The sequence below is a fragment of the Piliocolobus tephrosceles genome, chromosome 21 (assembly GCF_002776525.5).
Source record: "Piliocolobus tephrosceles isolate RC106 chromosome 21, ASM277652v3, whole genome shotgun sequence".
Classification (NCBI taxonomy): Eukaryota; Metazoa; Chordata; class Mammalia; order Primates; family Cercopithecidae; genus Piliocolobus; species Piliocolobus tephrosceles.
In genome coordinates, this window is record NC_045454.1 from 11,073,562 (window position 1) to 11,088,936 (window position 15,375).

The 15,375-nt window shown below is 45.9% G+C and overlaps 1 protein-coding gene across 1 annotated transcript in view; it reads right to left on the reverse strand.

Moving 5' to 3' along the window:
* The window catches only part of ARHGAP35 (Rho GTPase activating protein 35), a 149,119-nt gene that overhangs the window by 55,562 nt on the left and 78,182 nt on the right, over positions 1–15,375 (reverse strand). Inside the window, exon 3 of the mRNA XM_023182249.3 lies at positions 15,026–15,170. Within this exon, the coding sequence (XP_023038017.1) occupies positions 15,026–15,170 (145 nt within the window). The remainder of the gene's footprint in view (positions 1–15,025; positions 15,171–15,375) is intronic.

A 15,375-nucleotide genomic window follows, 5' to 3' on the forward strand; every position in this document is an offset into this window, starting at 1 on the left:
CAGGGGCCCGCCTAGAGTGGAAGATGCATCTTAGATCATTTTAATAATAACACTAACAGCAGCAGCAGCTAATTGACTACTTACAACCTGCCAGGTACTGTTATGAGGTCTTTAACATACTGAATCATCTCATGACTCAAAGTACCATCATTATCCCCATTTTATAGTCAAGGAAACTAACAATAGAGAAGTTAAATATTTGCTCATAAGCAGCAGGGCTGGGATTTGATTCCAGGCAGTTTGGCTCCAAGTTTGTCCTGTACATACTATATACTAGCAAGAAAAAAAAAAAAGGCCATGAAAACACACATGCCACAAACATGCACATGCACACTTCCCAAGGGCACACCTCAAAAGTCCTCAGTTGGTTTCTCTTGGCACGTCCCACAGTTCCTTTCGGTACAGTTGCATTCTGTACTTTCCCCATCCCCGCCCCCTTTCCTGGATGTATTTGTTGCCAGGCTGTCTCCCAAAGGCCTCTGATCTAATGGCAAGCATTTTCCCCTGAAGACGCTAGCATCAATTAGTGGTGAAATTTAAATCTGCCACGCAGAAAGCACTCTACTCATTTACCCAGGCAAATGAACTGCATCAGGGGGAAAGTCACAGCCTAGGTATTCTGGCAAAGGCCATTTGATAGAGGGCTTCCATTTGCAGCTGAGGAGCTGAGGGTAACCTCTGACCTGCAAAGACAAACTGGTCCACAGCAGCAGGGCTCCACGTTCACCCTGTAAACGGACTGGGATAAGAGCCTCACTTCTTGACTAGCTCCCTTTCCTCTCCTCACAAACTGTCCACAAGGCTGAACCTTTCATTTTGGAGTCTTGGTGAAGACTTGTCTCACTGCTAGGTGTTCTTGCTGACACCTACTAATCTGTGCCACAAATGGCATTTCATCAGAGAGCACTGTCCTGTGATGGCTGGCAGGTAAAAACCATGGGGACTTCAAGATGTGTGTGAACCACAGTCTCAACGCAAAACCACAGAGAGAGCCACAGCGAGGTAATGGAGGGCCAGCCAGGACTCGGTAGATGGCAACGATCCAGCTGGGGCAAGAATGTGGTGACAGCTTTGGGGAAACCACACTCATCCTGCCAGAATCACTCCTTCAGCCCCGAAGACACAAAAACACACCATCACAAGCTCAGTAACACAGAGAGATCCCCTGACTGCCTCTGCCATCAGCCTCGGAGATTATTACCCCTTCAGGGACTGATACATGCTTGGAGACATCATTTAAATCATTGTGTCCAACATGCTAAACTGAATTATTCAAAACTCCCTCCCTTCTAGGTATACACACCAATGTAAGTGTACACATATGTACACCAAAATTCATGTACAGGAATGTTCACAGCAGCACTATTCATAACTGCCCCAAACTGGAAAGTACCCAAATGTCCAGGAAGAGTGGAAGAAAGAAATAAACCGTGGAATATTCGCATGACGAAAGTCTACACAGCAATGAGAACGAATCATCTACAATCACACACAACCATGGATGAATTTATGGATTTAATCGTGTAGCTGAATCTCATAAACATAACGTTAAGTGAAAGAAGCCAGGTACAAAATGTGCATTTGGTATGATTCCATTTTTAAAATACAAAAGCAGGCAAAAGTATTCCATACCATCGGATGCTAGGATGCTGGTTATCCTTGTTGAGGGATGAAATGACGAGGGGGCTCTGGGGGGTGGCCGTCTTCTGTTTCCTGACCTGTGCAACCAGTGCCCAGATGGGTGTTCTTTTCTTAGTGTGTGTTATACTTCAAGGAGAAGTTTTAAAAACTGCCTACAGACACTGCCCAGTCTCATCCACTACCGTTTTGGGGAAATGTCCCATTGGGATTTCTACACCACAGCAAGTCAGTGACAGGAGCTACCAAAATAATTGCTAACACTGACTGAGTGATCACTATGTGCCAGGCACTACTCCAAGAACATTACAAACAAGACTTAATCGTCGAAAACTCCCTTTGAAAGAGTTGTTATTTTCATTCCCAATTTGAAGGAACAGAAAAATGAGGCTGAGACAGTTTAGGTGTCTTGCCTATGGCTGGCCAGCTATTCCTGCATGGCAAAGGTGGGGTGTCAGCTGTGACTCCAAATTTCATGGGTTTAACATCTGACTAGGCTGGTGGAAAATGAGTTCACAGTACAAATGGAAAAGTCACATTAGACCCCCCAACTCTTCTTTTTCACGACCCTTTTTTGTTGAGCTCAGGCGACTCTTTTTTTTCTTGAGACGGAGTCTCACTGTGTCGCCCAGGCTGCAGTGCAGTGGCTGGATCTCAGCTCACTGCAAACTCCGCCTCCCGGGTTTACACCATTCTCCTGCCTCAGCCTCCCGAGCAGCTGGGACTATAGGCGCCCGCCACCTCGCCCGCCTAGTGTTTTTTTCTATTTTTTAGTAGAGACGGGGTTTCACTGGGTTAGCCAGGATGGTCTCGATCTGACCTCGTGATCCACCTGTCTCGGCCTCCCAAAGTGCTGAGGCCACTTGTTTTATAAATGTATCATATTCTGGATTTGTCTGATTGCTTCTTCCTGATAAAATTCGGGTGAGATATTTTTGGCCAGGAGGCACAACACAATGTCGGGTTGACCCAGTAGAGATACTGAGTATAACTACTTTGGTAAGGTGGTAATACCCAGTTCTTTGCATTATAAAGGTGCCCCCTTTGTAACTAGTAGTTAATGTGCTGGATAATATTTTGAAATTATATAAACAGCAAGTTTCTTTGAAACTGTTTCCCAATGACTTTTTTTTTAAGTTTTTAAAAATCAACTTTATTGAGGTATAATTTATATATAGTATACTGTATCCATTTAAAGTATACCATCTGATAATTTTTTTTTTTTTTTTTTGAGATGGAGTCTTACTCTGTCGCCCAGGCTGGAGTGCAGCGGCACCACCTCGGCTCACTGCACGCTCCGTCTCCCGGGTTCACGCCATTCTCCTGCCTCAGTCTCCTGAGTAGCTGGGACTACAGGTGTCTGCCAGCACTCCCGGCTAATTTTTTGTATTTTTGGTAGAGACAGGGTTTCACCATGTTAGCCAGGATGGTCTCGATCTCCTGACCTTGTGATCCGCCTGCCTTGGCCTCCCAAAGTGCTGGGATTACAGGCGTAAGCCACTGTGCCCGGCCCGATAATTTTGTAATATGTAATACATTAGTGAGATGATCACAATTAAAATATGGAATACTTCCACTGCCCCCAAAAGTTCTCTATTGTTTCTTTGCAATCGATTCTTCTTGCCATCCCAGCTTCCAGGCCACCACTGGTTGGCTTCACATTAGTAGGTTAGTGTGCATTTTCCAGAGTTTTCTAGAAAGGGAACCGCAGTTTATGATCTTGTGTGTCTGGCTTCCATGACTCTCAGCAGCATAATTTTGAGATCCCACTGTTGTTACACACAGCGTACTTATTCCCTTTAATGAATGAGAAGTATTCCATCGGATGGATGGACCTACTGGTCTATTCACCTGCCGGTTGACATTTGGGTGGCTTCTAGTTTGGGGCTGTCGTGAACAAAGCTGCTAGAAACAGCTGAGTACAAGTCTTAGTGTGAACTATGTTTTCATCTACCTTGGGTAAATACCTAGAAGTGGGATGGTAAGTGTATGTTTAGCTTTTTCTCCTTTCATGTAAGATAATGTGCCAGAACAAGGTTTGAAAGAGGCACTTTTCACACATGAGCATGAAAACCCAATGTGATATTATGATACACAGGTTTTTGTCTACAGTTCTTGGTTCCTAACTCCCACAGCCCTCGTTACAGTCTTTTGTTATAATGCCGGGTGTGTTAGGCCCCAAGGGCGGGAAACACAATCTCCCTCCTGTCCTCCTTTCACCTGCCACAAGGCAGGACTCTAATCCTACCCCACTTTTCCAACTGTGAGTCTTAAGACCCTCCCCTGACAGGGTCCCACCCTATACCCTGGGGGAAGGAATGCTGATGTCATAAAGCTTCCATAAAACCCAAGAGGACAGGGTTCAGAGAGCTTCCAGATAACTGAACACTGGAGGGTCCTGGAGGGTGGCATGCCCAGGGAGGGCATGGAAGCTCCACGACCTTCCCCTGTACCTCGCCCTACCCACATCTCTTCATCTGTATCACATGTAAAATTCTTTGTAATAAACCAGTAAACATAAGCAAGTGTTTCCTTAAGTTCTGTGAACTGCTCCAGAAATTAACTGAACCCAAAGAGGGGGTCATGGGAACCCCAACTTGAGGCTGGTCAGTCAGAAGTTCCAGAGGCCTGCACTTGCAGCTGGTGTCTGGGGATGTGGGGAAAGCACCCCACACATTTGGTCACAGAAGTCTTCTGTGTTGGTGATTGTTGTGGTGTGAGGGTGGAGGAAAAATGGGGTTGGAGTTTTTCCCTATACAACCCGTCGTCACACTTATGAACTATAAAAGGATCTGTTTAACTTTTTAATAAACTGCCAAAGAGTTTTCCAAAGTGACTCTGCCCTTTTACACTCCCTTCGGCAGTGTGAGGATTCTAATTGCTCCATATCCTCACTAACACTGGGTCCTGTGTGTTATTTTATTCCCCAATAATTTTAAAATCCAATAATGTTCCTTGTCTGATGAATTATGCATTCGTGTGATTATATCTTTTTTTTTTTTTTGAGACAGAGTCTCGCTCTGTCACCCAGGCTGGAGTGCAGTGGCGCGATCTCGGCTCACTGCAAACTCCGTCTCCCAGGTTTATGCCATTCTCCTGCCTCAGCCTCCCGAGTAGCTGGGACTACAGGCGCCTGCCACCTTGCCCGGCTAGTTTTTTGTATTTTTTTAGTAGAGACGGGGTTTCACCGTGTTCGCCAGGATGGTCTCGATCGCCTGACCTCGTGATCCGCCCGTCTCGGCCTCCCAAAGTGCTGGGATTACAGGCTTGAGCCACCGCGCCCGGCCTTCGTGTGATTATATCTATCTCTCCCACTCCCAGAGACATGGGGGCAACCTGAGTTCAAAACAGTGCCCAGCATACAGTAGGTGCTTAATTAATATAAACAGTCAATAAATACTCATTTAATGAACAAAATCTGCCATCCACCCCCACAAAAAACATGGTAAGTGAATTAAGCTTAATGCTATTAAAGAGTTATCTGGAAGTTTGTCTTCCTACAACCACGTGATCCTCTCTCTGGGATTTCCCCACTCAACCAGGGACGAGAGGTCAAAGTTGACCTGATTATGCGTCCATCAAGGAAGTGCCCCTGGAAGGCAAATAAAGAAGGCACCATTTACATTACAGTTTCCTAAATGCAGGCAATGATACCCCAAGGTGGGGCTGTGCAAGCCCTCCAGCAAAGAGCTTTTGAAAATAAATGTGAAGCTGGGCTTAGTAGCTCATGCCTGCAATCTCAGAGACTAGAGAGGCTGAGAAGGGAGGATCGCTTGAGGTCAGGAGTTAGAGACCAGCCTGGGAAACACAGCAAGACCCCATCTCAAAAAAAAAAAAAAAAAAAAAAAACAAAAAACAACCAAGCCAGGCATGGTGGCATGCGTCTGTAGTCCCAGCTACTTGGAAGGCTGAGGCGGGAGGATCACTTGAACCCAGGAGTTCAAGGCTGCAGTGAGCTGTGATTGCACCACTGCACTGCAGTCTGGGTGACAGGGTAACCCCGTTTCTGAAAAAAAAGTAAAAAATAAGAAAAAGAAAATAAATGTGAACTTCAGCTAAAATACTATGACAGGCAGGTGCTGCCCTGAGAGGCAGAGCCTGGCTTCTGTCACCGGATTTTACGCAGGACTCCTCTCAAGGTTTTATGCAGGGAAGGGACTATCAATGCTGCCACCTTTTTTCCAGCCAGACTAACCCTGAACTTTACTGCTTTGAGGTCCTCCCCACAGTGACAAAGACTGAGATGTACCCTGACTCCTCCCAAGGGCTAGCTTCCTACCACACCCATGTTCTTAGAGCAAAATGCCATCTCTTATGGGATCATATATGACGGAGTGCCCAGAGCCAGGCCTAGGCCATATCAATGCTCAAGAAACGTGTATGGAACAGAAAGCGGGGTGAGGGAACGCAAGGGCAAACCACCTTGACCATTATTACTTTCAACGCCTGCCAGGTCTTCCTTGACTTCAGGCAGCTTTTCATTCCAGAGGGACTAACTGAAAGTCAGCTGCACTAACAAAACTGTGGCCTGGCAGTTATTTTTATAGAATAGTTTGAATATACCATAATTCAAGAGAGAAGATGGGTGCCTTCTGCCCCAATGAAACTGCTTCTCCCTGGGCACAATTTCCCCTACAGCACTTGCTGGAGGTGTGGAGGTTGATCAGCTCAGTAAGCAAACCAATTAAGAAACGACTGGGGCCAGGGAAATATTTCCTCACTGTTGCCCTGCCCCCTCTTGCACTGCCCAAAGCAGAGGTTAAAAATCACAGCAACAGGGAACGAAGTCTGGCTTCACACATTATTCAAAGAAAGCATGCGTAGAGAATGCTATTTTTAGTTAAATAGCAAGTGAGGCTGAGGAGAGGCTGGGGGACTGGGAACACACGCAGCAGAGCCAAAGCGAGTGGGGCACTAAGATTCTGTCTCCAGAACGCTGAGACCGTCCCAGGCAGGCAGGCTGACAGACACTTGGAAGCTGTTTCAGGGGGTTCCTCTGCTGTCAGATTTCTTGAATCCTAGGAAGGCTTGACTCAAATTTGGCCCCGAGACCCAGGATTTAAAACCTCAGTCTTGCGACCACCATGAGCTATAAAGAGTGTACTTTACCCTGAGAAATTATTCTCAGGAGGATTGTGAGCCGGCTCTAAAAGTAACCTCTCACCCCATTCCAGAGAGGTACACTGAATTGAATAATTCTACTTCCTGCTGTGCATCAGAGAGCTCAGATGAGCTTGGCCAATGTTCTCTGTCATTAGGAGCCACACTGCTGCGGAAGGGAGCAGTGACTCCATTGCTTCAACCAATTTTCCACAAAGATGAAAACTGGAGGAAAAAAAGTATTCAAGCTAGAAATAGAAAGTTAGTCTGACTCCTAAGCTCCCCGCCAACCCCCGCCTCCTTCCCACTCTCAGTGGCAGTCCCAGAGCAGCTGTGGCAGTGACATGCCCTCATCCAGCCTTTCCATGTAACCGGAGCTGAGAGAGTGAAAGTCTAATATCCTATTAGCACAGCAAGCACAGAGGATGTCCCTGGGCTGGGCTAAAAGCATCTGCAGATCAATCTGAAAGCTGTTCTACTCTCTGGTCATTTTTTGACTGTGTTCTGATTTTCAGAAATATGAACAAGGGTAAATGAACTCGTCAGAAAGCTCAGGAAAGAAGACAGGTGCAAATCAGAACCAATTTCCCTCACAATGTTAGAAGCTAACCTAGGAAGGGAAAATACGGGGGAGGAGTCTCAACACAGCGCCCTGCTCCCCTGCTCGTAAACATCAGGAGCAGTAAACTGAGGTAAGAAAGTGATGATCCTTTTTCTTGTGATCTGTGTTTAGAAGGAGTTGGCACTTTACTCACAAAGGGGCTGGGAGATGCCAGTCACAGGAACCTGCCACATGCCACCTCTGCAAACAAGGCTTCTCTTCCCACACTTCCAGACACCCTCCTCTCGTAATAGCTCTTGCATCCTCTCCCCACATCAAAAACCAAAATGCAATTGGCTCGGAGGTGGAATTCAGAAGTGACGCCCAAGATCTCATGTTCAGCTAAAACAAACAACGAGCTGCAAAACAGCACAGAGATGATCTCACACTCAGACTTTTCAATGTTTTGGGGGACTAGCATTAGCAGGAAGCATAATCCGTACATTAATGAGATGACTCCTGGAGACTGGGATTGTAAAAGATTTTCACTTTCTGTCATACATATCTATAATGATTAATTCGTTTTACAGTAAGCAAGTATATGTATATTCCTTTTTTTTTTTTTTTTTTTTGAGACAAGGTCTTACTCTGTTGCCCACGCTGGAGTGCAGTGGCATGATCTCAGCTTACGGTAACCTCAACCTTCTGGGCTTGAGCGATCCTCCTACCTCAGCCTCTGAGTAGCTGGGACTACAGGCACAGACCATCATGTATGGCTAATTTTTGTATTTTTGGTAGAGACAGGGTTTCACCATGTTGCCGGGGTTGGACTTAAACTCATGGGCTTGAATGCTACTCCTGCCTTGCCGTCCCAAAGTGCTGGGATTACAGGCGTGAGCCATCATGCCTGGCCATATATTACTTTTGTAATCAGATAAAAAACATTTTTAGAGTGATGGGATAGTTCAAGTCCCGATTTATCACCTCTCCATGGCAAGGTTGTGGTCTCGCTCGTCTTCTCCACTTCCACTGGCCATACCCTGGCTGTGCAGACAGGTGAGTGGGCAGCAGCAAAGGCCCTGTGGCATAAATTTCTTTCCTATCCTCATCTTAGCGGTGCAAACACCCAAGTCCTGCCTTCACAAGTGATGATGAAATGTTTTATTTTCCAGGACAAGCCTTAAAGTGCCAAGGTACATGAAATGGACACAAAAACAGGGACACAATGACTTCTGACTTTGGACTGCTTTGACCAGGCCTGGTAAACAAGTTTCACTGGGAATGTCATCTCTAATCAGCTAGGAGCCCGTGCCTGGAATACCACATGAAACCTGTGTGGTCATATGTCCATTCCCACCACGAGCAAGAGAGGGAGATGCGGTGAGAGGGCAGGTGGCAGCACCAGCTTTCCCTAAGGAACATGCAAGCCCACTGTCAGTCAGTCAGAGTTGCAGAAAACACTAGCCCACAATTCGTTCAATTATTCAATACAACCCAATGGAGCCTGTAAGCCCAATTCATACGTGTGCCTTGTCCGGAGAGGGAGGCAGCAGTCCTGCATCCACCACATGCAGGATGCTCAACCCCCTGCTCAGTCAGAGGCCAAACTCTGACATGGTCACAGGTGGTCCTGGAAGGGAGCCGAGGATGGTGAAGAGGTCCAAAGAGCACATTACATGAGGAGGACATTCTGCAAGACAACTGACTAGGCTTTTCAAAAAACGTCATCATTGGCTGAGGGTGGTGGCACATGCCTGTAGCACTCAGGAAGAAAAGGAGGAAGGATCACTCAAGCCTAGGAGTTAGAGGCTGCCGTGAGCTATGATTGCGCCATTGTACTCCAGCCTCAGTGACAGAGTGAGACTCTGTCTCTTAAAAAAAAAAAAAATCACATTATTAAAACAAGCCAGAGAGGACTGTTCTGGACTGCAAGGGCCTGAAGGGGCAAAGCCAAGTGCAGTGTGACTATTGATTGAATCCTAGTACAAAAATCTCAGCTATAACATATAGTTTTAAGTTAAATGAATACATTTAAAAATGAATTATATGTAAAATGATACTACTGAGTTAATGGTAATTTTTTTCTTTTTCTTTCTTTTTCTTTTTGTTTTGAGACAGGCTCTTGCTGTGTTGCCTAGGCTGGATGCAGTGGTACGATCAGAGCTCAGTGCAGCCTTGGAACTCCTGGGCTCAAACGACTCTCCTGCCTCAGCCTCCCAAACACTTGGGATCACAGGTGCACATCACTATGCCTGGCATTCATGCATGCTTTATTAATTAATTAATTTATTTATTTGGAGACAGAGTCTTACTTTGTCGCCCAGGCTGGAGTGCAGTGGTGCGATCTTGGCTCACTGCAACCTCCACCTTGTGGGTTCAAGTAATTATCCCACCTCAGCCTCCCGAGTAGCTGGGATCATAGACACGTACCACCAAGCCCAGCTAATTTTTGTACTTTTAGTAGAGATGGATGGGGTTTTGCCATGTTGGTCAGGCTGGTCTAGAACCCCGACCTCAAGTGAGTGCCCACCTTGGACTCCCAAAGTGCTGGGATTACAGGTGTGAGCCACTGCACCCGGCCTCTTCTGCCTCATCTAAGAGGGCTATGTTAAAAAAAAGTTGAACGCTAGCTTACCTCATACACTGAATTATGTAAAAATACATATATGTGTATATGCAGAGAAATAAGACTACAAGAAACATCTCAAACCATTAATGGTGGTTTTCACTAAGTAGCAGATTACAAATCTTTGAGTTCCTCTTCACAGTTCTTGCCATTTGTCCAATTTCTACAATGAATGTGCTTTAATTTTATAAAGAGGAGAAAAAAGGTTTCTTAGGAAATAAGGGTACACAAAGAGTCCCCTCCAATGCACACTAAGCTCACAGATACCAGGTTTAATTTTTCTTCTGAAATTTCATAAAAGTACAAACTAGGCCGGGCACGGTGGCTCACACCTGTAATCCCAGCACTTTGGGAGGCCGAGGTGGGCGGATCACGAGGTCAGGAGATTGAGACCATCCTGGCGAACATGGTAAAACCCCGTCTCTACTGAAAATACAAAAAAATTAGCTGGGCGTGGTGGCGGGTGCCTGTAGTCCCAGCTTCTAGGGAGGCTGAGGCAGGAGAATGGCATTAACCTGCGAGGCGGCGGAGCTTGCAGTGAGCGGAGATCGCGCCACTGCACTCCAGCCTGGGCGACAGAGCAAGACACCGTCTCAAAAAAAAAAAAAAAAAAAAAAAGGCCAAACTAATGCCAATAAGGGGAAATATATATGGTTATTTTTTTCTTGAAGAAGAAAGACGAAAATGGAATTAAGGTATTCCAGATTGAAAACCACTCATTCAATCTTTTTTTTTTTTGAAAGAGACAGGGTCTCTGGCTGGGTGCAGTGGTTCATGCTTATAATCCCAGCACTTTGGGAGGCCAAGGTGGGAAGATGGTTTAAGGCCAGGCGTTTGAAACCTGCCTGGGCAACATAGTGAGACTTTGTCTCTACAAAAAATACAAAAGTTAGCCGGGCATGGTGGCATGTGCCTGTAGTCCCAGTTACTCAAGAGGCTTGAGGCCAGAAAGGTGAGACTATGACTGCACCACTGCACTCTAGCCTGGGCAACAGAGCGAGACCCTGTCCCTTTCTCTCTCTCTTTTGTTTTTTAAGAGAGAGGGTCTTGCTCTGTTGCCCAGGCTGGAGTGCAGTGGCGCGATTACAGCTCACTTGCAGCCTTGAACCCTTAGCCTCAAGCAATTCTCCCACCTCAGCCTCCAGGGTAGCTGGGACCACAGATACGTGCCATCATGCCCAGCTAATTTACAATAATCAATTAGCATATATGCTATATCGGGCTCTAGGGAGACAAGGAGAACAGAGAATCCCATTTTCAGGAAGGTGAAATTTGGCTGAGAAGAACTACCAGGGAGGTTAAATGCAAAGTGCTATTAGGGGTAGGAGCCTCTTGAAGAATAAGGATAAGTTCCAGAGGCAAAGAGGAGTGGGGGACAAATTTTAAACCACACAAGGGGAATGCCCTAAGGCAGAGAAATACTAAGAAATTCTGCTTGGTTCACATCCTTCTGATAAATTGTTTGCATTCTTATAGAATAATTTAAAAATTAATACTTGAAGCAGTATAAAACTGAAAGAAATGGGTGAAAGAAGGAAGGGAGGGGGAGAGGGAAAAAAAAGGAGGGTGGGAAGGAGGGCAGGGGACGATGGCATAGTAACAGTCCTGCTGTTCCTGAGTCCGGGAAGGAGGTTTATGACTGTGGCCTGCATCTGGTAGGCAACAAAGAAGCAAGGATGGGTTTTCAGCAGATAAATCGTCATATCCATAGACTGGACTGAGAAGGTGGGTGATGGTGGGCAGCAGCGATGAAGTGGAGAGGACACAGCAAAGGCACTGCTGCCCTGTGATGTCTGCCAGAAGTGCAAACCCAGAACCTGATCATGATGAAATATCCAAAAAAATGAAAACAAAGCCAAGGCTGGGCACGGTGGCTCACGCCTGTAATCCCAGCACTTTGGGAGGCCAAGGCGTGTGGATGGCTTGAGCTCAGGAGTTTGAGACCATCTCTACCAAAAACTACAAAAAATACAAAAAAAAAAAAAAAGGGAAAACAAAGCCAAGCTGAGGAACACCCTACAAAAGAACTGATTGGTATTTTTGTTTTTTTTGTTTTTGAGATGGAGTCTAGCTCTGTCGCCAGGCTAGAGTACACTGGTGCGATCTCAGCTCACTGCAACCACTGCCTCCCGGGTTCAACCAATCCTCTTGCCTCAGCTTCCTGAGTAGATGGGACTACAGGTGCGTGCTACCATGCCCAGCTAATTTTTTTTTTTTTTGAGATGGAGTTTCGCTCTTGTTGCCCAGGCTGGAGTGCAATGGTGCAATCTTGGCTCACCGCAACCTCCGCCTCCTGGGTTCAAGCGATTCTCCTGCTTCAGCCTCCTGTGTAGCTAGGATTACAGGCATGCGCCACCAAGCCTGGCTAATTTTGTATTTTTAGTAGAGATTGCATTTCTCCATGTTGGTCAGGCTGGTATGGAATTCCTGACCTCAAGTGATCCACCCGCCTTTGGCCTAAGTTTTTGTATTTTTAGCAGAGTCGGGGTTTCACCATGTTGGCCCGGATGATCTCAACCTCTTGACCTTGTGATCTGTCTCCTTGTGCGTCAGCCTCCCAAAGTGCTGGGACTACAGTTGTGAGCCACTGCGCCTGGCCAGATTTGACCACTAAATGTAACGTATGGTCCCGGATAAGGTCCTGGACCAAAACAGTGTTTTGTCTGTTGCTACAAAGGAAGTTAGTGGGAAAACTGATGAAATGAGAAAGTCTATAGATTAGATTACAGACAGATGAGTTTCCTAATTTTGATAAATGCACAGTGGTTCTATAAGAGAATGTTTTTGGGAAATACCCATTGAAGTATTTAAAAATAAAAGTGCAGGGTGGGCACGATGGCTCACACTTGTAATCACAGCGCTTTGGGAGGCCAAAGTGGGTGGATCGCTTCAGGTCAGGAGTTTGACACCAGCCTGACCAACATGGTGAAACTCCATCTCTACTAAAAATACAAACAAAATTAGCCAGGTGTGGTGGTGCATGCCTGTAATCCTAGCTACTCAGGAGGCTGAGGTGGGAGGATTGCTTGAACCTGGGAGGCAGAGGTTGCAGTGAGTCGAGATCATGCCACTGTACTCCAGCCTGGGTGACAGAGTGAGACTCCGTCTAAAAAAACTAAATAAGTAAATAAATAAAAAAATGTAAAGGTGCTTAGCACACCTGTAACTTTCAAACATTTTATAGAGACAGATAAAGGAAGCAATTAATATAAAATTAGTGTCAAAAAAGATGGACACTGAAGCCCAGGCATGGTAGCTCATGCCTGTAATCCCAGAACTTTAGGAGATCAAGGTAGGAGGATCACTTGAGGCTAGGACTGTGAGACTAGCCTGGGTAATAAGTGAGACCCCTGTGTCTACAGCAGGAAAAAAAAAAAAAAAAACAAGATGGACACTGAGAAACCGTTTTGGGTACAGAATGGACTAAACAAAGCTATAGATCTGTAATGATTATGAAAAGTGCTTATTATTGAGATTCCAGCCTGGGGGTGCCACAGAGAAAACCTAGGAAATAACTAGAAAGTCTTTGGTGGGCTTCAACTTAAAAGCTTTCTTCAGGCCAGGAGCGGTGGCTCACACCTGTAATCCCAGCACTTTGGCAGGCTGAGCGGGGGCGGATCACGAGGTCAGGAGTTCAAGAACAGCCTGGCCAACATGGCGAAAACCTGTCTCTACTAAAATACAAAAATTAGCTGGGCAGGCCGGGCGCGGTGGCTGAAGCCTGTAATCCCAGAACTTTGGGAGGCCGAGACGGGCGGATCACGAGGTCAGGAGATTGAGACCATCCTGGCTAACATGGTGAAACCCCGTCTCTACTAAAAAAAATACAAAAAAAACTAGCCAGGCAGGGTGGTGGGCGCCTGTAGTCCCAGCTACTCGGGAGGCTGAGGCAGGAGAATGGAGTAAACCCGGGAGGCGGAGCTTGCAGTGAGCTGAGATCCGGCCACTGCACTCCAGCCCGGGCGACAGAGCGAGACTCCGTCTCAAAAAAAAAAAAAAAAAAACCAAAAAAAAAATTAGCTAGGCGTCATGGCGGGCACCTGTAATCCCAGCTACTCAGGAGGCTGAGGTAGGAGAATCACTTGAACCCAGGAGGCGGAGGTTGCAGTAAGCTGAGATTGTGTCACTGCACTCCAGCCTGGGTAACAGAGTGAGACTCTGTTTCAAAAAATAAAAAATAAAAATAAAATAATAAATAAAGCTATCTTCCCTGATTTACAACATCATAAATAAATATGAACACTGTCACTCAGTTTCACATGATGCTGCTGAAATTATCAGCAGAGCCTAGTAGGCTGTCCGCACCACACAATACTTAATACCCTTGTAGATAACATTAGAGTTAGAAAGAACAGATAGGAAGGCTGTAATCCCTACCTTAGTTTCAAATTAGTTTAAGCCTGTGTTCCTGAGCCCAACTCCTAATGTTCAAGAACCCACCTTCGTGAAACTGGAAGGCCAAAGGGACACATGAGAGCTCAAATGAATAAAGTAAATGGTTTCAACACAAGTAAAACTTAATTATTTCAAGAACAATGCAAAAAAATTTTCCAAGATAGTCTACCTTTGCGATAGCATCAAGTTGTCAGAGGAGCTGCATAACCAGAAGATACCCCAAATATCCTAATCATTTTCTTACCTCAGAAAAAAATCCTGTCAATACATGAGTCTCAGGCTCCCGATGAATGCTGAGGGCTGTATCCATTTTACTAAACCAAAATGTATTATGTATCTACTACAGTACTGAGGACAGGATAGCAAAACCCTCAAGGAGCTCACAGACCTGCAGGGAACACAGGCGGGCAGGCAACTGACAGAGTGTTGATGCTCTGGTGGGTGAGGGAGCACAGAGAAAGTGCCCAAGCAGTCACAGCTGCCACCTTGAGCATAGAATGGCTCCTTCGTAGGCCAAGCCATAATAAATGCCCAACGACAGCCTCAAAACTGCACACAAATGGAGAATCCACACATCTGTCAGCTGTCGGGACTGCTCAGCTCCTTCTCCAAGAGCATCTCACACTCAACAACAACTGATTCCAGAATCTCCAGATGGCTTGGCCCTCCAGTAAGCATCCTGTAGACAGTGAAAGTTATAAACTGCTATGAGGTAATACTCTTACCTGTGGCTTCAATGTACTCAATACATCTTTCAATAAAAATGGGGATAGGCTTCTCTGGAGTCACGACAGTTGTTAAAGGCACCCCAAAATAGTTACTCTCCCAGGTTGCCTTTGTGATGGATGGCCGGGGTTTGGGCTTTGGTTTCTGTCCAGGAAAGAGAAGAGAAAGCACAAAAACAAGTGAGTATCAACATGTAACTTAACCTTCAGTAAGGCTTCCAGAGGGGAAGCAGTGGTATAAAAACTGCTAGAAAGATGTCAAGAAGTGGCTGGATGCAGTGGCTCATGCCTGTAATCCCAGCACACTGGGAGGCCGAGGCCAGTGGATCATCTGAGGTCAGGAGTTCGAG